Below are 26,383 nucleotides of genomic sequence, written 5' to 3'. Positions count from 1 at the left end.
CATATAAGAATTAGCTAAAGGACCAACTTCTTAGGTCAATTGGCAACATGATTGGGTATAAAAAGAGCCGCTCAGAGTGGCAGTGTCTGTTTAGACGAATCAAAATTTGAAGTTCTTTTTGGAAAACTGTAAAACCATGTCATCCGGACTAAAGAGAACAAGGACAACCCAAGTTGTTATCAGCGCTCAGTTCAGAAGCCTGCATCTCTGATGGTATGGGGTTGCATGAGTGCGTGTGGCATGGGCAGCTTACACATCTGGAAAGGCACCATCAATGCTGAAAGGTAAATCCAAGTTCTAGAACAACATATGCTCCCATCCAGACGTCGCCTCTTTCAGGGAAGACCTTGCACTTTCCAAAATAACAATGCCGGACCACATACTGCATCAACTACAACATCATGGCTGCGTAGGAGAAGGATCCGGCTACTAAAATGGCCAGGCTGCAGTCCAGATCTTTCACCCATAGAAAACGTTTGGGGCATCAAAACAAAGGAAGATGCGACAAAGAAGACCCCCCAGATGTTTGCAGACAGAGGTAAACATGGCCTTGTCCCAACTCTTTTAAAATGTGTTGATGCCATGAAATTTAAAATCAATCAGTTTAATTAGCTGAAACATTTCACCTCATCTATGTTGTATTCTGAATAAAATATTGAAATGTGAAAATTCCATATCATTGCATTCTGTTTTAATTCACAATTTGTACACTGTCTTAATTTTTTGGGAATCGGGTTTGTACCATAGTAACATCTGACAAAAAAATAAAATTAAAAATCTAAAAACGCTGAAGCTTTGTGAAAATTAATATTTGATTCATTTTTAAAACTTTTGGCCATGGCCGTACAGTCTACTGTTGTTAGTATGAATTTGACACGGTATCCATGCTAGTCTGCTGGTACATGTACAGTACAGTACCATGTGTGTGAATAATGTACTGCACGTATATTATGCATGTTATGGTAATGTCTGTACTATATCATACATGTGGTATAGTATGCATTAACATACAGAATACGATACAAACATACCATATTAGATACCTGGTAAACTTTTGTCGTCACCAAATGGTCCACACCAGTGTACTACTACAGTATGATACCCAAAAAAGTGTCGCAGTACCATGATGCCTACAGTTCTATACCAACCATTGTATATTATGGTACAGTATGTACTACAGTATAGTTTACCACAGAGTTTAAACTCTAGTATGTACTGTATAACAGCATCTATATTCCGCATCAGACACCAGTAGAAGTCTCAGATCCATTTTTCAATGTTAGAAAAGCATAAGCAGTTCACTCTTGAGGTCTGTCATGTGCAATCTGGCAATATCACTCTCCTTAATAAAGCTGTCATAGAGACAATTACAGCAAGCTGTTATTTCTTTAAAGAATCATTAGTTTCATATAGAAAAAAACAGACAAATCTGTCTTTTTTACCGCACTGACAGTTCTGATGTTGCATAAATCATGTCATTTTCTGGATAACAAATAATTTTGGCGTCTTCTTTTGTTCCTGAATTGTCTACATGACCAGGTGCCTCCACAGATTCTGTATCATTTCATTAATTTTGAGAGTCATCATTCAATTTATGCTTGTGAGAAGAAATGCTCCCTTATGTGATTCTTTTCACCCTCTTTTGGATTGTCTTACAATTCTGTAGCATTGGATAACAAGTAATTTTTCACAGATTTAAATAGTCTGAAATGAATCCATCCAGATACACATGAAAAATCCTATACGAAGCCGAGTTATGAAAAATGCTTGCACTAATTACTTGTTTGGTTTAAAGTCTGAGAACGCTAAACTCAGCATGTTATATGTTAGAAAAGTAAATGTACACATTTTTAGCTTTATTATGCACAAAGGAAAGTTAGTCTTACATGTTAGACTATTCAAGGCTGTTTTAGTATAAATTTATGAGGAATTATATATTGCCAATCAAGCCTCACTTTACAACTAAATGTAAGTAGTGACTTTTTATTCATGCGAAAGTTTAATTCTGAAATTTTTTACCAGATGCAAAGGTCGCTCGTTGATGATCTAAATAAGTCATAATAATAATGTCTATAGTAACTTCCACGAACTCTAAATACCCAGAATTTGACTGCTTGTTTTATGAGTGTGAAGTTCTATTTAAAAGTTCACCCCATTTATTTCCATTAGGCGAGGTACTATGTTAATTAGGTACTATGAAGATGAAATGTCTGAAATCAAAGCCAATAATGGACTTCAAAGAAATGAAAAGAGAAAATAGTAACGTTTAAGGCAAATGTAATAAAAACTCTTAAAATCACTGTAGGTCAATGAAGCTGCACAATGAGAAACCATAGGTAAAAAAAACTGAGTAACAAAGGTTAATAATATTTCTAAAAGATGATGATGAAACGCTGTATTACTAACAATACAATTCTAAAGTCTTCTGGAGACCATTACAATGAAATGTAGCAAAAGCTCTTTAAATCTGTATGGACCCAGTGTTCTCTCGTGCTTGCTCAGGAGTTTGCACAATAGTGCTCCCATATTCTTTGGTCCTGGCCCGGTATAAATACAAGAGTTAAAGCAGGCAGGATGTCAGTTCACCAGTTGGAAACAGCCTGAACAAACCAAACCAGTCATCATGACTATGGGAAAGGTAAGATTTGTTCAACATAAAATCTAATTTGAAATAAGTAAAAGCAATAAATAAAAAAACCGTGCAACTGGTTCTAACTTCTTGTGATCCTCGTGTCCCAAACAGGTTATCTTCTACGAGGACAGGAACTTCATGGGGCGCTCCTATGAGTGCACCGGTGATTGTTCCGATATGCACTCTTACATGAGCCGCTGCCACTCCTGCAGGGTGGAGAGCGGATGCTGGATGGTCTACGACCGCACCAACTTCATGGGAAACCAGTATTTTATGAGGAGGGGCGAGTACGCTGACTACATGAGCATGTGGGGCTGGGGCAACAACTACATCAGGTCCTGCCGCATGATCCCCATGGTACGTTATTTATATTAATTATAAGCCTTTTTCAGGATACATAAATAAATCCAAAAATGACAGTGTTTTTGATTTTCCCAACAGTACAGAGGATCGTACAGAATGAAGGTCTATGAGAGGGAGAACTTTATGGGTCAGACGATGGACGTGATGGACGACTGTGATTCCTTCATGGATCGCTACCACTGGTCCAACAGCTTCATGTCCTGCAATGTGATGGACGGCCACTGGCTCATGTATGAGCATCCTCACTACAGAGGCAGGATGTGGTACTTCAGGCCTGGAGAGTACAGGAACTTCAGGGACTACGGTGGCATGAGGTTCATGAGCATGAGGCGCATCATGGACTCCTGGTATTAAAAGTAAACTGAGCTGACGTGACAAACACATTTTAAATAAAATCCGTTAATTCAATAAAGTGTTTTGATTTCTTTCTTCTTTTAAAATGTATTACAATTAAATTTACGCATTTGAATGGAATAAAAACTAATTTATATTTTTAAAGCACATGTGACCCATGACATTTTAATGCATGTTGATTTTCTAGCTAAATTTTAGCTAAATTTTTCAAAGCAGGTTAAAAATAAACATAAATTGTAACTGAAAATAACTGGACAAATTAGTAAAATTAAAACATGTAAAAAAAAATTTTTTACACTTAATAATTTAATATTTCCCTGTTATTTTTATCTGGCATATTGAAATTTACATAGTTAATAAATGCGAAATTCTATCAAAGTAAAATGTATTAATTTTTAAATCCTTAACTGTAAAAAGCCCTTCTAATCCTAACCCAGTCTGCGATTGACAGAGGTCTCAATCCTATCCTATAATCCCATGTCTCTAAAACCTTAAAAACCTCTACACACAGAAACTCAACAGCATTCTGACTTATTTTATATTGGTGGTTTTATAATAATTAATTTGTTAATATGAAGTGAAAATTATTCTGATAATTCAGTTTTTGGTCCAAATTCAAACTTACTGCTAGAAAATGTTAACCAATCACAGCACAAAATGTACATAAGGAAAATACATTAAGGGTCTTCTCTAAACCTGAATAAAAAGTTTGATATTTTTCACTTACCTGATCATTATTAATATCATCAGTAATCATTTTATATTTACCTTTTAAAAAATTTTTAAATATTTAAAAATTTACATTCAATGTGAGAACAGACATGTTGCTGGAAAAATCTGGAAATTACTTTCATGGAAATATTGACTATGTTGGTGGATTTTTATTAAAAAAGTAATTAATGTAATATAATAGCTGCGACCCTGAAAGCAAGATAAAGTGGTATAGAAGATGAGTAAGTAAGTGAGTGAGTAATATAATAGTAATTATATTAATATAAATGTTTTTAGTACAAACAATACAATTAATGCAAATATAAAGTGACAATAAACACATAATTTGTATAACACATTTAACAAGTATAATTTCTGTCTTCACACACATCATCATGTAAATTCTTCAAACTAATAAAAAAAGAAAAATAGTAAGAAATTATTTAAGCCACAGATACTGAATCAGGGCATTTAATTAATTAATTTGAACAATTTATTCCCTAAGTGCCAATAAAAATAATAGATAAGCAGCTGATAGTAAAAATCAGTTAGTAAGGGAATAGTAAGGGCCTTTGCTCAAGAGCTCAATAAGAAGTCAAAATTATTTGCCAATTAAACCTTTAAGTTGACAAATATGATGGGAGTTTAAGTCAAACCAGGACTAATATTGTGCAGAATAACAGAATACAGTCATAAAAGTGAAAAATTCTATTTATTCCCCATATAATCCTTTGCTACAGCAATGCACTTACCCCAGTGTTTCACTGGTGCTTGGACACCATCAAGGTAGAAAGTTTTCTTATTACTCCGGAGCCATTGGACTGCCTGCTTCACATCTGAAATGCTGGTCCCCCAGGAACTCCTTTAATGGCCCAAACATGTGGAAATGACTTGAAGTGAGGGCAGGCCTGTACGGTGGATGTGGCAATAACGTTCAGCCGAGTCCCTGTAATGTGCATGTGGTGGTGGTGAATGATTGTGTGTACAGATCTAAATCTTTTCAATACAGTCAGGGGCAGGTCTAATACTGGGGATCTATTATTGTGAGCCCTGTATCATTTTCTCTCATTCAGCTGAAGCCACAGTGTTGGAATTGAGATGCATTTCTCTCTTACATTCTTTTAGGCTTGATTTTCTATTTATTTATTCTGGCAACACACTAAGAGTTCATTAGACCAGTCTTTAGTTTAAATATGGATGGACATAAGTGTGTGGTTTTAATGTTGTGATTCTTTAATGAAGAACTGTCAGAGCCCGCATGTTTACAGACAGAATTCCAGCACATACTGTAGAAGATAGTTTAATTCATTCTTATGAACAATGTGAAGTTTTATTTAAAAGTTCACCCCATTTATTCCCATTGGGAATACTATTTTAGAAAATCAAATGCCCGAAATTAAAACCAAAGATGAACTTGAAAGAATTTGAAAGTAATAATAGTAAGGTGTAAGAGAAATGTGTTACAAACTCTTAAAAAGACTGTAGGTCATTAAAATGACTCAATGAGAAACCATAAGTATAAAACAACTGAAAGAACAATTAAGCAAAAAGTGGTAACAATATTTCTAAAAGATGATGATGAAACGCTGTATTACTAACAATACAATTCTAAAGTCTTCTGGAGACCATTACAATGAAATGTAGCAAAAGCTCTTTAACTCTGTATGGACCCAGTGTTCTCTCGTGCTTGCTCAGGAGTTTGCACAATAGTGCTCCCATATTCTTTGGTCCTGGCCCGGTATAAATACAAGAGTTAAAGCAGGCAGGATGTCAGTTCACCAGTTGGAAACAGCCTGAACAAACCAAACCAGTCATCATGACTATGGGAAAGGTAAGATTTGTTCAACAAAAAAATTAATTTGGAATAAGTGGAAGCAATAAATGAAAAACCGTGCAACTGGTTTTAACTTCTTGTGATCCTCGTGTCCCAAACAGGTTATCTTCTACGAGGACAGGAACTTCATGGGGCGCTCCTATGAGTGCACCGGTGATTGTTCCGATATGCACTCTTACATGAGCCGCTGCCACTCCTGCAGGGTGGAGAGCGGATGCTGGATGGTCTACGACCGCACCAACTTCATGGGAAACCAGTATTTCATGAGGAGGGGCGAGTACGCTGACTACATGAGCATGTGGGGCTGGGGCAACAACTGCATCAGGTCCTGCCGCATGATCCCCATGGTACGGTGATAGATCTGTAATATCATTTCTGTCTTAATTCATGATAAATGGGGCATTTTCTTGTTAACTGACACTTAAATTTCCCCAACAGTACAGAGGATCGTACAGAATGAAGGTCTATGAGAGGGAGAACTTCATGGGTCAGACGATGGACGTGATGGACGACTGTGATTCCTTCATGGATCGCTACCACTGGTCCAACAGCTTCATGTCCTGCAACGTGATGGACGGCCACTGGCTCATGTATGAGCATCCTCACTACAGAGGCAGGATGTGGTACTTCAGGCCTGGAGAGTACAGAAACTTCAGGGACTACGGTGGCATGAGGTTCATGAGCATGAGGCGCATCATGGACTCCTGGTATTAAAAGTGAACTGGGCTAAAGTGACAAAAGCATTATAAATAAAATCAGTAAATTGAGTAAAGTGTTTTGAGTTCTTTCTTCTTTCAAAATGTATTACAAATAACACATTTGCACGATTTAATAAAAAATAAAATTCAAAACTGATTCATAATTTTTTAAAGTTTAGGAAAAAAATTAAACTCAAACTGCAGGAGATGTGACCCATAATGTGACCTTTGACCTATAAATGAATTTCAAATTTAAAAAATTTAAGCAAAATTCATAAAAGCAGGATAAAATCAAATGTGAATTGTAAATAACTAAATAAAACAAGTAAAAATTATCTTCTTCACACTTAATAATTTTAAAAATGTTCCTCTTCTGTTATCTGCCATATTAAGGAGTACATAATTAATAAATGTGAAATCCTGTCAAAGAAATATTTATCAATGTAAAAATTGTTAACTGTAAAAATAGAAGCCCGTATTTTGCTGTTTTATCATAATTTATTTGTTAATATTAAATAAAAAATATTCTGATAAGTCGGTTTCTGAACTTACTGGCAGAATAAAATCCCAATCACCTGCCTAGAAAAACAAGTAAATAAAATACATTAAGTGTCTGCTCGGAACCGACATAAAGGTTTTATATTTTTTATTTACATTCTTATTATTAATATAACTACTAGCATTTTATATTAACCTTGCAAAAAATCTTAAATATTTAAAATATCACAATCATAATGAGAACACAACATAACCTGCTGGAATTAATTTAGTTCATAAAAATAATTAATAGGATGGTGAGAAAAACTAATGTACATTAATACATTAAACACATTAAAGTGACGATAAATAAATTCTAAAATCACAAATTCTGTGACAAGTATAATTTCTGTCTTCCCACTCTACATTTTTCATACAAATAAAAAAAGGAAGAAATGATTACACAACACATATCAGGGCATTCAATTAATTAATTTGAACAATTTATTCACTGAAGTGCTTATGAAATTATAAAGAAGCAGCTGAGAATTATGGGCTTTAATCAGAGGCATATTTGTACTGCCTATCTAATTTATGTCAAAAAATCTGGTCTCCCAGGAACTCCTTTAAACATGTGGGAATGGCTTGGAGCAAGGTCAGCACTGTACGGGGGATGTGGCAATAACTCCCAGCAGGATTCCTGTAATGCAAGTGGTGTTGGTGAATGATTACGTTTTTACATGGACAGATGTGTCTCTTCTGCACGGTGGCGACAAGTTATCCGTTGATTGTTCACTGAATGTACAGTACATGGGGACGACTGTAGTGGGCTCCGAGCCACCTCGGCTTGGATAGTTTTTTATAAATGTACTGTACGACCTTCTTTAAAATGTTTGCAATGTTTAAATGACAAACATTGCAAAATGATGAAATGATGTAAAATTTCTGACATTTCCAAATAATAAAATAATTTTAATTTAAAAAAAAGGATAAAATTAAATATCTTTACAAATAGCAAATTAAGGAACGAGAAACACAAATTTCCTAATCTCCCTTTTTTATATAATATAAACCTTTCAAAATAAATACCTACAGTAGGTAACCTATGTATGTTTGAAGAGTGTAAACTATTTCCTGTGTACGATATACTGTATATTCAGTCGCCCTGCAAATGGTTCAGCAGATAGAAAATAACATTAGAACACGTACAGTACAAGAGTCTCATTTTACAATAAACTGTGTCCAGCAGAACAAATGTGAAAAACTTAGATTTTTTAGCCTCTAGTTTATTTGATAATTATAGATGTTAACATTGCAACATTAAATAAAACAACTACACTAATCGTGTTCCCTTCACTGTCATCTGAAGTCCATGCTATTTAAAATACTAACAATTTAGTTTGACGCCATTTACATTCTAATTTCCGAGCGGTCTGTTTTAAAGAGCGTGTGTGATCGTTATACCAAGGAGCAAGTTTCTTATCTCTAATCATTTAACTGGAGCTACATTATCTAAGCTATGACGAAGTGTTGACTCTAGATATTCGGTCGCTTGATCGAGTTCTGTGAAATCAGATGGCGATCCAATCAAAGTTGATAACTCTGGAAGATTATCGATAAAGCTCTGTGTGGTATTTGATGTGAATGTACGTTTAAGGCGGTAGCGCGGCGCTGTGCGTACATTATTACTATGAGATACTTTAATCGAGACAAGACAGTGATCTGATATAACTTCAGACTGTGGAATTGTAATTATGTTTCTTATACTCACTCCGAAGGATAATATTAAGTCCAAAGTGTGACCTGCTTTATGAGTGGGTCCTACTACACACTGATTTACTCCTACTGAGTCCAGTATGGACATAAATGCTGCTCTCAGAGGGTCTTCTGGATTCTCAAAATGAATATTAAAATCTCCAGCAATTAACGCTTTGTCTACGGAAACGACAAGGTTTGAAAGGAAATCTGCAAATTCACAGAGAAATTCAGAGTACGGCCCTGGAGGTCTGTAAATAATGATTAGCGGAATCGTCTGAGCTGACTTTATGTTACTAAAGAGAATTTCAAATGCATTAAATTTAAATCTGTGTTTTTGTACGATAATTATTAGTATCTTATTGTAAAGTAGATTATTTAATCTGGCACATACCTGTTCATAGCATCGCGTTTTATCGCTTAACATTTATATTTTACATATGGTGCAGGTTAAACCTCAGGCAGAGTTAAGTACGGCAAAAGTTTCATTAAATACTGTCCAGCCAGTTTTGCATGATGCTGTAACAAAATCTGTCTGGACAGACATACACACATACATTACAGACAGACAGACACCCAGGCAGAAAATTTACTGAGACTGGTTTTTGGTCTTAGAATGATATAATTACTGTAAATGGGTAAATTCTGATCAATGTACAGACAAAACCTTTCTTTTATTTCTGTAGATACAGATACTATTAACTCCTATTATATGTCAAACCTGGAGCCAGAGATGGATAGACATAAGTGTGTAGTCTCAATATTCTGATTCTTTAATGAAGAACTGTCAGAGTCCATGTTTACAAACAGAATTCCAGCACATAAACTCTTGTTACAAACTCTTAAAAAGACTGTAGGTCATTAAAACTTCTCAATGAGAAACCATAAGTATAAAACAACTAAAAGAACAATTAAGCAAAAAGTGGTAACAATATTTCTAAAACATGATGATGAAACGCTGTATTACTAACAATATAATTCTAAAGTCTTCTGGAGACCATTACACTGAAATGTAGCAAAAGCTCTTTAACTCTGTATGGACCCAGTGTTCTCTCGTGCTTGCTCAGGAGTTTGCACAATAGTGCTCCCATATTCTTTGGTCCTGGCCCGGTATAAATACAAGAGTTAAAGCAGGCAGGATGTCAGTTCACCAGTTGGAAACAGCCTGAACAAACCAAACCAGTCATCATGACTATGGGAAAGGTAAGATTTGTTCAACAAAAAAATTAATTTGGAATAAGTGGAAGCAATAAATGAAAAACCGTGCAACTGGTTCTAACTTCTTGTGATCCTCGTGTCTCAAACAGGTTATCTTCTACGAGGACAGGAACTTCATGGGGCGCTCCTATGAGTGCAACGGTGATTGTTCTGATATGCACTCTTACATGAGCCGCTGCCACTCCTGCAGGGTGGAGAGCGGATGCTGGATGGTCTACGACCGCACCAACTTCATGGGAAACCAGTATTTCATGAGGAGGGGCGAGTACGCTGACTACATGAGCATGTGGGGCTGGGGCAACAACTGCATCAGGTCCTGCCGCATGATCCCCATGGTACGGTGATAGATCTGCAGTATCATTTCTTAATTCATGATAAATGGGGCATTTTCTTGTTAACTGACACTTAAATTTCCCCAACAGTACAGAGGATCGTACAGAATGAAGGTCTATGAGAGGGAGAACTTCATGGGTCAGACGATGGACGTGATGGATGACTGTGATTCCTTCATGGATCGCTACCACTGGTCCAACAGCTTCATGTCCTGCAACGTGATGGACGGCCACTGGCTCATGTATGAGCATCCTCACTACAGAGGCAGGATGTGGTACTTCAGGCCTGGAGAGTACAGGAACTTCAGGGACTATGATGGCATGAGGTTCATGAGCATGAGGCGCATCATGGACTCCTGGTATTAAAAGTGAACTGGGCTAAAGTGACAAAAGCATTATAAATAAAATCAGTAAATTGAGTAAAGTGTTTTGAGTTCTTTCTTCTTCCAAAATGTATTACAAATAACACACTTGCACAATTGAATGGAAAAAAACATCTAAAACTGATTAATATTTTTAAAGCTTTAGGGAAAAAAATTTAAATCATGTTCAGATTTGAAACTCAAACTGCAGAAAATGTGACCTGTAATTGAATTTTAAATTTTAAAAATTTAAGCAAAATTAATAAAAGCAGGATAAAATCAAATGTGAATTGTAAATAACTAAATAAAACAAGTAAAAATTATCTTCTTCACACATAATAATTTAAAAATGTTCCTCTTCTGTTATCTGCCATATTAAGGAGTACATAATTAATAAATGTGAAATCCTGTCAAAGAAATATTTATCAATGTAAAAATTGTTAACTGTAAAAATAGTAGCCTGTTTTTTTGCGGTTTTATCTGTTAATACTAATTTAAAAAAATATTCTGATAAGTCAGTTTCTGGACTTACAGTACTGGCAGAATAAAATCCCAATCACCTGCCTAGAAAAACAAGTAAATAAAATATGTTAAGTGTCTGCTCGGAACGGACATAAAAGTTTGATATTTTTTATTTATGTTCTTATTATTAATATAATTACTAGCATTTTATATTTACCTTGCAAAAAATCTTAAATATTTAAAATATCACAATCATAATGAGAACACACAACATAACCTGCTGGAATGAATTTAGTTCATAAAAATAATTAATAGGATGGTGAGAAAAACTAATGTACATTAATACATTAAACACATTAAAGTGACAATAAATAAATTCTAAAATCGAATTCACAAATTCTGTGACAAGTATAATTTCTGTCTTCCCACTCTACATTCTTCATACAAATAAAAAAAGGAAGTAATGATTACACAACACATATCAGGGCATTCAATTAATTAATTTGAACAATTTATTCACTGAAGTGCTTATGAAATTATAAAGAAGCAGCTGAGAATTATGGGCTTTAAACAGAGGCATATTTGTACTGCCTATCTAATTTATGTCAAAAAATCTGGTCTCCCAGGAACTCCTTTAAACATGTGGGAATGGCTTGGAGCAAGGTCAGCACTGTACGGGGGATGTGGCAATAACTCCCAGCAGGATTCCTGTAATGCAAGTGGTGTTGGTGAATGATTACGTTTTTACATGGACAGATGTGTCTCTTCTGCACAGTGGTGACAAGTTATCCGTTGATTGTTCACTGAATGTACATGGGGACGACTGTAGTGGGCTCCGAGCCACCTCGGCTTGGATCGTTTTTTTATGAATGTACTGTATGACCTTCTTTAAAATGTTTGCAATGTTTAAATGACAAACATTGCAAAATGATGAAATGATGTAAAATTTCTGACATTTCCAAATAATAAAATAATTTCAATAAAATAAATGGATAAAATTAAATATCTTCACAAATAGCAAATTAAGGAACGAGAAACACAAATTTCCTAATCTCCCTTTTTTATATAATATAAACCTTTCAAAATAAATACCTACAGTAGGTAACCTATGTATGTTTGAAGAGTGTAAACTATTTCCTGTGTACGATATACTGTATATTCAGTCGCCCTGCAAATGGTTCAGCAGATAGAAAATAACATTAGAACACGTACAGTACAAGAGTCTCATTTTACAATAAACTGTGTCCAGCAGAACAAATGTGAAAAACTTAGATTTTTTAGCCTCTAGTTTATTTGATAATTATAGATGTTAACATTGCAACATTAAATAAAACAGCTGCACTAATCGTGTTCCCTTCACTGTCATCTAAAGTTTGTTTTTTTTTTCTCTATCCGCTATCTGCAGCATTTCTATGTGGTCATGTGACTACATGTGGTTATTGTTAGTGTGACTGATTGGTCAAATAAAGACATGTGATTAGTGTTGCTACATCTGATTGGTGAAACACAGTCATGTGGTACTGTAGATCCACCGGTTGCATTTCTCTGGCAAAAACAAAAAACATCTAATGTTTAGAATAAATGGTTAGAAAAGTAACAAGTCGAGTGTGGCTGAATGTAGTGGTGTAAGATTTCGCAAATGTACTCAAGTAAAAGTAAAAAGTATGGTGCAGTAAAACTACTCATAGAAATACAGAATTTTTTTTTTTTTTAAAGTTACTTAAATAAATGTAACTTGTTACTACCTACATCTGGTTAAAGCTAAAAATAAACTGATCAGCTTTAATGTAATCAGTGATATTATTATTTTACGGTGAAGCCCACAAACATGTCTTTTTGTACAGCAGAACTTTATGCCTAACTTATTAATAAAAATAAAAAAAATTTGTACGGATGAGTATCTTACGTCTTGTCTTTTTAAAGACAGTAATTTTGTAATGCAATTAGTTACTTTAAAAAGTAACGTCCTCCAGCACTGCTTATTAGTATCTTATGTAAAGTAGATTATTTAATCTGGCACATACCTGTTCATAGCATCGCGGTTCATCGCTTAACATTTAAGTTTTGCATATGGTGCAGGTTAAACTTCAGTCAGAATTAAGTACGGCAAAAGTTTCATTAAATTCTGTCCAGCCAGTTTTACGTGATGCTGTAACAAAATCTGTCTGGACAGACATTCACACATACATTACAGACAGACAGACACCCAGGCAGAACATTTTCTGATAATTGAAAGGGTGAATTCTGATCAATGTACAGACAAAACCTCTCTTTTATTTCTGTAGATACAGATACTATTAACTCCTATTATATGTCAAAACCTGGAGCCAGAGATGGATAGACATAAGTGTGTAGTCTCAATATTCTGATTCTTTAATAAAGAACTATCAGAGTCCATGTTTATAAACAGAATTCCAGCACATAAACTCTTGTTACAAACTCTTAAAAAGACTGTAGGTCATTAAAATGACTCAATGAGAAACCATAAGTATAAAACAACTGAAAGAACAATTAAGCAAAAAGTGGTAACAATATTTCTAAAAGATGATGATGAAACGCTGTATTACTAACAATACAATTCTAAAGTCTTCTGGAGACCATTACACTGAAATGTAGCAAAAGCTCTTTAACTCTGTATGGACCCAGTGTTCTCTCGTGCTTGCTCAGGAGTTTGCACAATAGTGCTCCCATATTCTTTGGTCCTGGCCCGGTATAAATACAAGAGTTAAAGCAGGCAGGATGTCAGTTCACCAGTTGGAAACAGCCTGAACAAACCAAACCAGTCATCATGACTATGGGAAAGGTAAGATTTGTTCAACAAAAAAATTAATTTGGAATAAGTGGAAGCAATAAATGAAAAACCGTGCAACTGGTTCTAACTTCTTGTGATCCTCGTGTCCCAAACAGGTTATCTTCTACGAGGACAGGAACTTCATGGGGCGCTCCTATGAGTGCACCGGTGATTGTTCCGATATGCACTCTTACATGAGCCGCTGCCACTCCTGCAGGGTAGAGAGCGGATGCTGGATGGTCTACGACCGCACCAACTTCATGGGAAACCAGTATTTCATGAGGAGGGGCGAGTACGCTGACTACATGAGCATGTGGGGCTGGGGCAACAACTGCATCAGGTCCTGCCGCATGATCCCCATGGTACGTCATTTATATAAATTATAAGCCTTTTTCAGGATACATAAATAGATCCAAAAATGACAGTGTTTTTGATTTCCCCAACAGTACAGAGGATCGTACAGAATGAAGGTCTATGAGAGGGAGAACTTCATGGGTCAGATGATGGACGTGATGGACGATTGTGATTCCTTCATGGATCGCTACCACTGGTCCAACAGCTTCATGTCCTGCAACGTGATGGACGGCCACTGGCTCATGTATGAGCATCCTCACTACAGAGGCAGGATGTGGTACTTCAGGCCTGGAGAGTACAGGAACTTCAGGGACTACGGTGGCATGAGGTTCATGAGCATGAGGCGCATCATGGACTCCTGGTATTAAAAACATAATGTTTCACTGATGTGACGAAAGCATTATAAATAAAATCAATAAAATTAAGTGAGGTGTTTTTCCTTCTAAGACATGCACTGCAGAATATATTACACATAACAAATGTGCACGATAGAATTGAACAGTTAGTTCATTTTAGTTAGTTAATTTATTTATATAGCACATTTAAAACAACTGATCGTTGACTAAAGTGCTTTACATAGCAAAGCCAAAAGAAGTAAAAAAAAATAATAATTCAAAAACACCAAAACTATCAAATTACCGATAAAAACCACTATAACACATGTTTAAAAGCTTCGGTAAACAAATACGTTTTTTAAGTTCGATTTAAAAATTTCAACACTGTGAGCTGAACGGACATGGAAAGGGAGCTTGTTCCATAGGGTGGGCCCAGACACAAAGCATGGTCGCCTCTCCTTCTTTATCGACTTTTCGGAATTGTAAGCAGAAGTTGATCAAAAGTGCTCTCTTTGGACAGTATGGGTAAACAGAATTCGATTCAGATTTTTAAAGCACACACAAAAAAAGAGAGGAAAGAAATTGTAAAATATTGTATATTTGACCCCAATTTGCAAAAGTCATGGACCATAATATTTTTAACATTTTTTTTTTATTTCAGCCAAATAAACAAAAACAGTTTAAAATATTAAAACTGTTTATAACTAAACAATTCATTAATCTGAATAAAATCTTTTAAATATTTTCTGCTACACAGCCTAACCACTACTATATCTAATACTACTACTACTATGTGAATGCTCTTTTATAACTGGCTTATAGTTATAAAAGAATTATGTTGTTCAACCAGTTGATAATATGCAAATTATCAAGTAAATTGAGTTTTCACACTTAATTAGTTAACATTTCTCTTTCCTTTTTCATATGGCAATTCAGGAAATATATATTTAATTAAAATATCATTTTGATGTAAAAAATTATGAACTGTAAACACCCCCCCCCAAAAAAAACCAAAAAAAAAACAGCGCTTTACATGTACATACGGGCATAACATTTATTCATTTAAACACTTGCTCTTCTTAAAACGAGCTTGCATTTGACAGAGGAGTCAATCCTGTCATAGAATCCCATGTCTCATTTTGAATATCTATATATGTTTCTATAATATTTTTACAATAACTTATTTTTTAATAAACTAAGACTGTATAATTATTTATTTACATATAAAGTACATGTACATTTTAAAATCTCATCTCTTTCGCAAGTTACCAACAAATTAGCAGTTGATTTTCAAGGATACACCCACTGAATGGTCACAGGAATAACTGCAGTGGGCTACCAAGCCGCCTCAGCCTCAGCTTGTCATTCATGGACATCGGCCTTCTTTAAAACATTAGCAATATTTAAATATTTTACCATGGCTAAGCGTCTCATCACCATACTATGCTTCATTCACAAGAAATCTCATCTCAAGTCCCGGTTTAACTTGAACGCCCCTTGTGAGTTCTAAATATTCCCAAGACACTAAATAGCAATTCTAGTACTAGGTATCTACTGTATTATTGTGGGCCCTGGATCAGTTTCTCTCATTCAGCCGAAGCAGTGCTAGAATTGAGATGCATTTGTCTGTTACATTGTTTTAGGCTTAATTTGTTCTGGCAACACACTTAAAGTTCATTAATTTATTAATTTATTAATTTATTCAATTTTATTTGTATAGCGCTTTTAATAGTTGACATTGTCCCAAAGCAGCTTTACACAATCAAAAGAATTATTTAAGTTTGTATGAAATGTGAATGTGTATGAATCAAAATTATAAGACTGTCTCTGATGAGCAAGCCGAGGACGACGGCAACAGTGGCAAGGAAAAACTTCCTGAGATGGCAATAGAAAGGAACCTTAAGAGGAACCAGACTCAACAGGGAACTCATCCTTATTTGGGTGAAAACAGATACAGTAGCAGGGATTGAGCTGCTTCATACTGTGTGAGACTGGAAGTTCAGTATAACAGGAGATGTGTTCAAGTTAAAATGGAGTCCAGTTCGTTCCTGGAGGCTCAGATAGACTGTAGGAAACTTCAGTTCTGAACTATCGAGCGACTAAAGTCACAAATCCTCAGAGAACAGCTGTCTGCATCAGTCGAGGACAGGAGGGTCTTCAAAGATAAAAAAGTGGAACCATCCCCAGTCACCACACACATCCCAGGCAGACCACGCGGGCATCCATGCGATGAGATCTCCAACCAGAAGCGGAGCACCTGGACGAGTCAGACAGCTCCAGGGGGCAGAGGGGGTCTGGATCACTGGCAGCTCAGGAGCGACATGTATAACTTGACAAAGAGATAGGTAGAGGAAGAAAGAAAGAAAGAAGAAGAGAGCAGAAGAGAAGGAGAGATGGCAGTTAGGTATGGTCACAGTCGAACAATGTATAATGTGAATGTATATTTAGTGCAGAGGGCAAGCAGGGACTCCATCAGGACTAACTATGACAGCGTAACTAAAAGGGAGAGCCAGAAGAAAACACAGACATGAGGGCTCCCTGAGATGTCACCTTACCGTCAACAAACCTGAGTGATCAATGAGACTGAGGAAGACAGCATCTAAACATACCAGTTCACCATAATACTCTACGCCCATGAGTCCCTCAGATCTGCTCCTTTACCTATGGCAAATCTATTTATAAAAATGCTTGGCTAAATAAATAGGTTTTTAGCCTGGACTTAAACACTGAGACTGTGTCTGAGTCCTGAACACTATTTGGAAGACTATTCCATAACTTTGGGGTTTTATAAGAAAAAGCTCTGCCCCCAGCTGTAGTTTTCATAATACGCGGTACTGACAAGCAGCCTGCATCCTGTGATCGAAGTAGGCGTGGCAGATCGTAAGACACTAGCAGTTTACTTATGGGCGCAAGACTATTTAATGCTTTATATGTCAAAAGTAGTATTTTAAAACCGATGTGAAATTTCACAGGGAGCCAATGAAGTGTGGATAAGATAGGGGTGATGTGCTCGTATCTTCTGGTTCTAGTGAGGACTTTCCCGTTACAATAGTCCAACCTAGAGGTGATAAAAGCATGAACTAGTTTTTCTGCATCATTTTGTGACAATACAGTATATGCTATCCTGGTAATATTATCTACATGTGCTTCACATGAAAGACTGGAATCTATAATCACACCGAGGTCTTTCATTCTTGCACCTGAACAGAAAGGCCATCTAAAGTTACAGTCTGATCAGAAGCTTACTTCTAGCTGCTTGTGGTCCTATGACTAGAACTTCTGTCTTATCAGGATTAAGCAGAAGGAAGTTAATTAGCATCCAATCTCTTATATCCTACACACATTGCTCAACTTTAGTAAACGGGGTTTTCTCATCTGATTTTGCTGAGACATATAACTGTGTGTCATCAGCATAACAATGAAAAACAATGTTTATTATCTGTATTACTTAAATTGTCTGGTTTCAAAGCCTGAATCTTTTGCCTAATATTTATGATTTTGTTATTGGAAAAGTTTATGAAATCCTCACCACTGTATGGTGTTGTTGATTTCTGCAGTGGTCTTGTTTTAAGTTAATTTAATTAATATTAAATCTAAAGTGTGACCTGGTTTATGAGTATGTCCTACTATACACTGATTTACTCCTACTGAGTCCAGTATGGACATAAATGCTGTTCTCAGGGGATCTTCTGGATTCTCAAAAAAATAAATATATTACATTTTCCAGCAATTAGCACTTTGTTTACAGAAGCAACAAGGTTTGAGAGGAAATCTGCAAATTTAGATTGACAATTAGTGGGATCTGACTTCATATTTATAGCTACACTTTTTATGTTACTATAGAGAGCTTCAAATGAATTACATTTAAACCTGTGTTTTTGTATGATAGACAAATTAATATTGTACTGTAAATAACTACGACTTCTTTACCAGTTAACCGAGGCTGGTGTACGAGGCTGTATCCAAGAGGACCAGCTATATTTAGAGCTACATACTAGCTCTCTTTAATCCAGGTTTCTGTTAAACAAAATATATCAAACTTCTGTTCTGTGATAGTTTAATTAACAATAACTGCTTTAGATGCGAAAGATCTAATATTTAACAGTCCTAGCTTCGGCTTAGAGGTGCCGGCTGCGCATTCAGTGTGTTTTGAAATTTTTGTCTCTATATTAATTAAATTACTAAAACAGACTTTCTGAGTCTTTCTAAATTTAGTTTTTAGCTCGGGAACAGACACATTCTCAATATGATGAACCCTAAATGACGACTCTATGCAGCTACAGTAGCAGATGGTTGGTTTAGCCTGTTTGTCTACTCCCTGTCCTGGGCTCTGAATTGTCACCAATTAACTAGGCCTCTTCTGAGACTATGAGCTATACTGCAAGTAATGAGAGCAGCACCTTCCCGAGTGGGATGGACACCGTCCCGCCCTAACAGGCCAGCTTTGCCCTCAAAGGTACTCCAATTGTCTATAAAGCCCACGTTGTTTTCGGAGCACCACCTGGACATCCAGCGGTTCAGCGAACATAACCTGCTGTAAGCTATGTCACCACGTCTCATTGGGATGGGACCAGATATTACTTCATCGGACATCACCTTCGCTAGTTTAAATACCTCTGTAAAGTTACTTTTTCTAACCTCTGACTGACAAAGACATATATCGTAAGCTCCAGCATGTATCACTATCTTAGAGAACCTATGCTGTTCTAGAGCCCTAATATTTTAAAAATTATGAATAGAATTCCAGCACATAGATGATAGTTATTAAAGTTTAATCCCTTCTCATGAGCACTGTTTAAGCCTGGCCTAATATGGCCGATACTTCAGGATATCCATAATTTTAGCATCATACTGGAAATGGATCTACTGTATAGGTGAGGCGAAAGTGACATAAGAACTGAGATTCCACCAACAGTACGATCCATAAGGTGACTGAAGGGAATAAAGGGCCAAACGGCAAGATAAATATGGAAAAGGAAAAGGGTGTAAATAAAGTGCAGGCTAACAGAAACTGGTATAGGTTAGGCTAGAAGCTAGAGAAGAGTCCTAGCACTAATAATAGAAACATATCCAATGTAACAGCCAGTAGCAGAAGTGGAGTCATTAACAAAGTTTTAAGGAGTTACTGACAGAGCCAGAAGCAGTGACTTAGAAGCCATGACTCATAACAGGACCATATGGAAGTAACAGTGCACCTTCCAAGATTAAAATTCCTAGGGTTTTAATCTTGGAATCCCTAACCCTAACCCTAGATTCTTGCCTAAGACATGAAATGATGTACGATTTTTAGGAATCTTGCTTCCTACCATATCAGTATGAAAGATGGTTTTGCCCACAAATTTCAATCAGAACAAAGAGCATAGCCATAGGTCTTGAGACAGATGCTGGTCATACTATCACAAACATGTTGGCAAGTAGGAATTTTCGAGGCCACTTCAGAATCATGGTACTTTTAGGTAATAGGAGGCTACATGGTTTTTGAAAGGACAGCAAACAAGGGTTTCTGGAGGCAACAGAGAAAACTTACGGAATGTACAGTAACAGAGCCTGTAACAGGTACCTCCAGGGTTATGGACTTTCACACAATTCTGTTAAAAATGCTTTGCAAAGTATTTGTCTCAATATCCTCCCCCCAAAGATGGTAATTTGGTTACTCCCAAATCTCCCCTACTGGGCTGTGAGGTAATAATAATCACTCTTCCTGCAATCTTATTTATTACAATTTATGTCTCGTGCTTTTCTGACTTCCTAAAAAGAATGATTTTTAGATAACGACATTAAGTAGGTGATGTGTGTTGTAAATGAAAAGGTCTGTGTTTAGCTCAGCTGTAGGCCAATGTGATGTCATTAGTAGGGCAGTCGGCCAAAACAAGGTATTGGTGCTTAATGATGTCTCACCTAAGTGAAAATGTTAATACTTAATGCTTCTTATCACCCGATCCATGCTATTCTTTATATTTCAGATAAAAAGAAACACATTTACCAAATGCAATTTCATGCACTTTTATGTAGTGTCAGTAACTTTTCTGAATTCAAATATTTCAATGATCTAAATTGTCATTCAGATGAAACTTGGCCAATCAAAATTTTACACAAAAAGACATCAACCTGAAAAAGTTATGGTAGTATTATTATAAAATGCAAAATTCGTAAGATATTGCACATAAATTTGACTCGGTTATGGACGCCACATTTTTTTTCGCGGGGGAAAACTCCTTATTTTGCATGAAATGTTATCATTTAAGCAACAATTTTTACCGGTCATATGCTTCTAAAAGCTTACACCAATTTTAGTATAAATACTATAAATACTTAGTATAAATACTAAGAAATATGAATAATTTGCATTTTGTTTTTTCATAATTATTATTGTTTGAAGCGAGACAGTATAATGATGAAAAATGTTCAATTTCTGGGGCACATATAAAATCATCTCAACTTAAAATTTTTAGGGAAGCAAGATTTGTCATTTTCATGTTGCATAAAATTTAGAAGTAACTTTTAGGCACATTCATTTTCTGTATTATATTTATAACAAAGAAAAAAAAATCAGCACCAATACAGTTTTTTGTCCGAGTTGCTTTTTTAAACAAAAACGCTCTCTGTTTCTTTTCTTTAAATGAACAATTACGGTGATTGGAATCCAACTCTATGCTCTTTACCTTTGCATGTGGTTACTGTATACTATATTAATTTGTATCGAGTGTAACTCAGGAGAGGATGGATTTGACTGAGCCTGGATCATCTAAACGTTCTTCCTCTTATTATTTAATAGACTTCTTGCTTCTGGAAGTTTTATTAGAAATTCTGGAGCGTTTTTTTTTTTTTCTTTACAATGAATGTTGTTGAAAGATACAAGTAAAAGTAAATTGAACATAAACAGTTTATATTACAAATACAAATCAATAAAAGATGGCTGGATTACATGTAATAAATGCCTAAGTACACTTCTAGTTCTTCTGTCTTCCATCTTTGTTGATTGCAGCCCATACACTATAATACTATAGCATATATACAATAACCATTCTCAGGCCCTCCAGAACGTGGTTCACTTTCAACTTTTCAACATATTTTCGAAGTGTTTGTGCCACACTTACAGTTTTCCATAGGACACTGTGGTGTGTTGCTTAGTCAGTATTTTTTTGACAATAGGAGGCACATGAACTTTAGTCCTGGTCAGGTATAAATGCAGGGGTTAAACCAGTCAAAACAGCAGTCGACCAGCAGAAAACAGCCTGGACAAACTAAATCTGCCAACATGACCATGGGAAAGGTAACCCAAAAAATTTTGACATTATTTTAATTTTCTTGAACAAATATCTTCACAGCTCATTTTAAAATTCATGCTTTACACAGGTTATCTTCTATGAGGACAGGAACTTCATGGGGCGCTCCTATGAGTGCACCGGTGATTGTTCCGATATGCACTCTTACATGAGCCGCTGCCACTCCTGCAGGGTGGAGAGCGGATGCTGGATGGTCTACGACCGCACCAACTTCATGGGAAACCAGTATTTCATGAGGAGGGGCGAGTATGCTGACTACATGAGCATGTGGGGCTGGGGCAACAACTGCATCAGGTCCTGCCGCATGATCCCCATGGTACGGTGATGGATATGTTATATCATTTCAGTCTTAATTCATGATATACTGTATGGTGCATTTTCTAGTTAACTGACACTTAAATTTTCCCAACAGTACAGAGGATCGTACAGAATGAAGGTCTATGAGAGGGAGAACTTCATGGGTCAGACGATGGACGTGATGGACGACTGTGATTCCTTCATGGATCGCTACAACTGGTCCAACAGCTTCATGTCCTGCAACGTGATGGACGGCCACTGGCTCATGTATGAGCATCCTCACTACAGAGGCAGGATGTGGTACTTCAGGCCTGGAGAGTACAGAAACTTCAGGGACTACGGTGGCATGAGGTTCATGAGCATGAGGCGCATCATGGACTCCTGGTATTAAAAGCATAATATTTTAATAATGTGACAAAAAGCAAATTTTGAATAAATTGTGCAATCAATTATTACATTGGTGGTTGAAATGTTTCTTCTCAAAAAATGAGTTCAATAAGATGGTCTTCAAAAGTATGTACTAATTTAGATGATCTATAGAGAGGTGACATTAAAGAAAAAAACCAAGGGGCTGTTATGATATAGTTTGAGTCTTTAAAATTTTTCTGGCATACCTGCAAAAGCATTTTCTTTTAAGCTTAGTAGTATGAGAGCATGCGGGTATGTACTTGCCACACAAAACTGTTCTGCTATAGATGTCCGTCCAGCTAGTGCCATAAAGAGAAGTAGAGTGAGCTATCAAATAACTTGGTCAGGGGGGTTTGTTATGCATGTGAAATTTATAGGCCAAATATTGCAACATATGGTCCATGTCCCATAATCCAATACCACCTAACACATACTTTAACTGAAAAAGGAAGTAATACGAAAAAAGTAACCCATAAGACCATTTGTATACAGGTATTGGGAACCACTGGTTGTTTGGAGTGGAACTATCAGATGAGATAATGACATTTTGCACTTTAAATTTCGACTATAAAATATTAAAGTTGATGCCATGTGCTTGCTTAATATCTAAATGAATAATTAAGTACTACTGCCTTTTTTAAATTAATTTGTTTAATGGATTAGATTTGAATACATAATTTGTGCAAATGAATGCAACAGAAATGTTAATGTTATATTTGTCAAAAACTAGAAAAAAGTGTTTCTTACAGTAAATGATTTTGTTGCAAACAAGTCCATTAGATTTCTTTTTTTTTAAAGGTCTGGCTTTATTATTTACAGTGGTACTTCCGCATAGGAATTTAATCCATTCTCAGAAATGCATTTTTTCCATAGGAAATAATGTAAATGCAGATAATCTATTCCAACCATCCAAAAATACTACTTATATTACCAATTTCCAACACTATAATCAGAGTTTTGCATATAAAACCAAACAAAATATTTATAAAAGACATGTAATGTAGTAAAAAGTAAAATAAATAAATAAATAAATAAATAAATAAATAGACATTAAACCTCACTTAACCTTCATTTACATTTCCTCTTGGCACCAGCTGACTTAAAAACGTAACTAAAAGTGGTGCAATTTTCTTCGTACTACCGTCCTTGCTAACATACTTGGACCTCATGTTGGCCTGTCTTTAATAAATCTTGCACAACATGCGAAAAAAATAAAACCACGAAAAATGTTAACTTGCGTTGCTTGGCTTTCCACTGATGCAAGCAAGTTTTGCTTCATGTACTGTATGTAGGCGCAAATTACTGTACCTGTAGCTGGCATTCAGTTTAGCTCAGTTTGTTCAAACATATGACAAAAATGCTTTTCATGCCGAGGCAAGTTTTTTTGCGCAAATCTTCAATTGTTAAGGTAAAAATCTGTGAGGCGGGGCATTCGTACCACTGAATTACAAATATATTGTAAGTGTTTATATACTGTAAATATAAACACACAAGTTCTACTGTATTTAATGAATCTGTTTAACACTAGAACTACCAGGTTTTTCTGACCCCTCCAGCCCTACCAGAGGTAGGCCAAATGGCCTCTTGGTTTTAAACTCACAACTTACTGTAATCACCGACAATTGACTCCCATTCATTTGTAAATGGGTGGCCGATTGGAATGTGTCACTCCCCTTCCCCCCACAAATGGAAGGGCAGAGTAAGAAAATCTTTGAAGGACGCTGGGAAACCATATTTAAATCGAAGAGGAGAACAAAAACCAGGGAAAAATCCACCTAAAGAGTTGAGTGGAAAAAGCGTATGTGTGATGTGATCTCTCTCTCTCTCTCTGAACACGCTGAGGAGCACTAAACGCCACAAAAACAGTTAACCTATCAAAATAAACCACATACCATAAATAATAATTTAAATGTACATAATGAAGGTCAAAGACAGGGAAGTATCCATTCACTTGCAAGAGAGTTCGGACTCTAACATGTCTTCAGGTGATGAGATGTGTGAGATGGGTTAGAAAGTAGAACTTTAATTACAATGTGCTTTATAATTGAGGAAAACACTTAAAGAATGATTTTGTGATTATTAATCATTTTATTTAAAAGTTTAATAATTGACAAAATTATACACAATTTGCTTTTTGTCACATTATTGAAACATTATGCTTTTAATACCAGGAGTCCATGATGCGCCTCATGCTCATGAACCTCATGCCATCATAGTCCCTGAAGTTCCTGTACTCTCCAGGCCTGAAGTACCACATCCTGCCTCTGTAGTGAGGATGTTCATACATGAGCCAGTGGCCGTCCATCACGTTGCAGGACATGAAGCTGTTGGACCAGTGGTAGCGATCCATGAAGGAATCACAGTCGTCCATCACGTCCATCGTCTGACCCATGAAGTTCTCCCTCTCATAGACCTTCATTCTGTACGATCCTCTGTACTGTTGGGGAAATTTAAGTGTCAGTTAACTAGAAAATGCACTATACAGTATATTATGAACTAAGATTGAAATGATACTGCAGATCCATCACCATACCATGGGGATCATGCGGCAGGACCTGATGCAGTTGTTGCCCCAGCCCCACATGCTCATGTAGTCAGCGTACTCGCCCCTCCTCATGAAATACTGGTTTCCCATGAAGTTGGTGCGGTCGTAGACCATCCAGCATCCGCTCTCTACCCTGCAGGAGTGGCAGCGGCTCATGTAAGAGTGCATATCGGAACAATCACCGGTGCACTCATAGGAGCGCCCCATGAAGTTCCTGTCCTCATAGAAGATAACCTGTTTGGGTAAAAGTAAAAATTTCAGAATTTTTAAAAGAACTGAAATTTAACCTGCCAGTATTTTTTAATTAAGCAAATATTTACCTTGGCCATTGTCTTGACAACTGTTGAGCTTCCAGCTGGTGAACTGCTACCATGTAGGGTTTGAACCTTGCTTTTATAACAGGCCAGGATCACGTGCTATGTGCCTCCCATTATGCAAACTCCTGACCAAGCAACATAGAACAAGAGGCGAATCAGTAGCATGAAAGCTTTTACTACATTTTCATGTGACATGTTCTCCAGAAATCTTTAGAACTTTCTTTTAGAAAGTGTCTTTTTAATTTTATACAATAAATATGTGGATGTTAAAACTGGCTGTTGTATTTGTTGAGAATGGTAATAAAAAGAGGGGTATATATATATACAAACACAGAGAGAGTATATTTATTATTTTGGTTGTTTTATTTTTATGCAAGACTTAGACTAAATGTATTGACAAGTTTGTTTTTCATTTGTCCTTATTTTGATAATGAGTTTCTAAGACAAATATACAATATAATGTACTGTGTAGTGCTATAAAAAATTGCCTTACCTGATATTTACATTTTTGTTGCATATTTGTCACACTTAAATGATTGAGATCTTTGAAATTGTAACACTACACAAAGAGTAAATGCAAACACAGTTGTTAAATAGTTATTTTATTTATTTAAAAAATAAAAGCTGTCCAAACCTACCTGGCCCCAGGTTAAAAAGTAATGGCTCCCATTGCTAAATCATGAATGAACTTTGATTAATTAACTTTTTTGGAAAGCTTGAGTTAAATTTCACTTGCCAATCAAAAATATACAAAGGATATCCAAGAGCTCAAAGAAAAAACCCAAATTAACATCTAAAGAACTGCAGGGCTAACTTGCCTCATTAAGGACATCAACGACAAGACAGACGCTA

General features: G+C 36.0%; 6 protein-coding genes across 6 annotated transcripts; 5 read left to right on the top strand and 1 right to left on the bottom strand.

The window, feature by feature from the left end:
• Positions 1-2,569: 2,569 nt before the first annotated feature.
• Positions 2,570-3,407, top strand: LOC128508553 (gamma-crystallin M2-like). Its single transcript, XM_053479916.1, has 3 exons — positions 2,570-2,638; positions 2,744-2,989; positions 3,074-3,407. The coding sequence occupies exons 1-3, from the start codon at positions 2,624-2,626 to the stop codon at positions 3,347-3,349; spliced, it is 537 nt and encodes a 178-aa protein (XP_053335891.1). The 5' UTR covers positions 2,570-2,623; the 3' UTR covers positions 3,350-3,407.
• A 2,416-nt stretch (positions 3,408-5,823) lies between these two features.
• Positions 5,824-6,643, top strand: LOC128508547 (gamma-crystallin M2-like). Its single transcript, XM_053479904.1, has 3 exons — positions 5,824-5,891; positions 5,996-6,241; positions 6,333-6,643. Exons 1-3 carry the CDS (start codon positions 5,877-5,879, stop codon positions 6,606-6,608), a joined length of 537 nt encoding a protein of 178 aa, XP_053335879.1. The 5' UTR covers positions 5,824-5,876; the 3' UTR covers positions 6,609-6,643.
• Positions 6,644-9,963: 3,320 nt separating this feature from the next.
• LOC128508563 (gamma-crystallin M2-like) lies at positions 9,964-10,798 on the top strand. Its single transcript, XM_053479928.1, has 3 exons — positions 9,964-10,027; positions 10,132-10,377; positions 10,465-10,798. Exons 1-3 carry the CDS (start codon positions 10,013-10,015, stop codon positions 10,738-10,740), a joined length of 537 nt encoding a protein of 178 aa, XP_053335903.1. The 5' UTR covers positions 9,964-10,012; the 3' UTR covers positions 10,741-10,798.
• A 3,135-nt stretch (positions 10,799-13,933) lies between these two features.
• LOC128508555 (gamma-crystallin M2-like) lies at positions 13,934-14,768 on the top strand. The gene is made up of 3 exons (XM_053479918.1): positions 13,934-14,001; positions 14,106-14,351; positions 14,436-14,768. The coding sequence occupies exons 1-3, from the start codon at positions 13,987-13,989 to the stop codon at positions 14,709-14,711; spliced, it is 537 nt and encodes a 178-aa protein (XP_053335893.1). The 5' UTR covers positions 13,934-13,986; the 3' UTR covers positions 14,712-14,768.
• A 7,096-nt stretch (positions 14,769-21,864) lies between these two features.
• LOC128508556 (gamma-crystallin M2-like) lies at positions 21,865-22,716 on the top strand. The gene is made up of 3 exons (XM_053479921.1): positions 21,865-21,951; positions 22,035-22,280; positions 22,377-22,716. The coding sequence occupies exons 1-3, from the start codon at positions 21,865-21,867 to the stop codon at positions 22,650-22,652; spliced, it is 609 nt and encodes a 202-aa protein (XP_053335896.1). The 3' UTR covers positions 22,653-22,716.
• Positions 22,717-24,770: 2,054 nt separating this feature from the next.
• Positions 24,771-25,566, bottom strand: LOC128508566 (gamma-crystallin M2-like). Its single transcript, XM_053479930.1, has 3 exons — positions 25,535-25,566; positions 25,203-25,448; positions 24,771-25,106 (listed from the first exon to the last, which is right to left on the bottom strand). Exons 1-3 carry the CDS (start codon positions 25,541-25,543, stop codon positions 24,831-24,833), a joined length of 531 nt encoding a protein of 176 aa, XP_053335905.1. The 5' UTR covers positions 25,544-25,566; the 3' UTR covers positions 24,771-24,830.
• Between the last annotated feature and the right edge of the window lie 817 nt (positions 25,567-26,383).

This window comes from Clarias gariepinus, chromosome 20, assembly GCF_024256425.1.
Source record: "Clarias gariepinus isolate MV-2021 ecotype Netherlands chromosome 20, CGAR_prim_01v2, whole genome shotgun sequence".
NCBI classification, from domain to species: domain Eukaryota; kingdom Metazoa; phylum Chordata; class Actinopteri; order Siluriformes; family Clariidae; genus Clarias; species Clarias gariepinus.
The sequence above is the reverse complement of the archived record's forward strand: the minus strand, read 5'-3'. Positions and strand labels throughout refer to the sequence as shown.

Coding starts and splice junctions, on each gene's coding strand:
- LOC128508553 (XM_053479916.1), top strand. Junction 2,990..3,073: donor CCTGCCGCATGATCCCCATG/GTACGTTATTTA, acceptor TTTTCCCAACAG/TACAGAGGATCGTACAGAAT.
- LOC128508547 (XM_053479904.1), top strand. Junction 6,242..6,332: donor CCTGCCGCATGATCCCCATG/GTACGGTGATAG, acceptor TTTCCCCAACAG/TACAGAGGATCGTACAGAAT.
- LOC128508563 (XM_053479928.1), top strand. Junction 10,378..10,464: donor CCTGCCGCATGATCCCCATG/GTACGGTGATAG, acceptor TTTCCCCAACAG/TACAGAGGATCGTACAGAAT.
- LOC128508555 (XM_053479918.1), top strand. Junction 14,352..14,435: donor CCTGCCGCATGATCCCCATG/GTACGTCATTTA, acceptor TTTCCCCAACAG/TACAGAGGATCGTACAGAAT.
- LOC128508556 (XM_053479921.1), top strand. CDS start 21,865: ATGCAGGGGTTAAACCAGTCAAAACAGCAGTCGACCAGCAGAAAACAG. Junction 21,952..22,034: donor CCAACATGACCATGGGAAAG/GTAACCCAAAAA, acceptor TGCTTTACACAG/GTTATCTTCTATGAGGACAG. Junction 22,281..22,376: donor CCTGCCGCATGATCCCCATG/GTACGGTGATGG, acceptor TTTTCCCAACAG/TACAGAGGATCGTACAGAAT.
- LOC128508566 (XM_053479930.1), bottom strand. Junction 25,107..25,202: donor CCTGCCGCATGATCCCCATG/GTATGGTGATGG, acceptor TTTCCCCAACAG/TACAGAGGATCGTACAGAAT.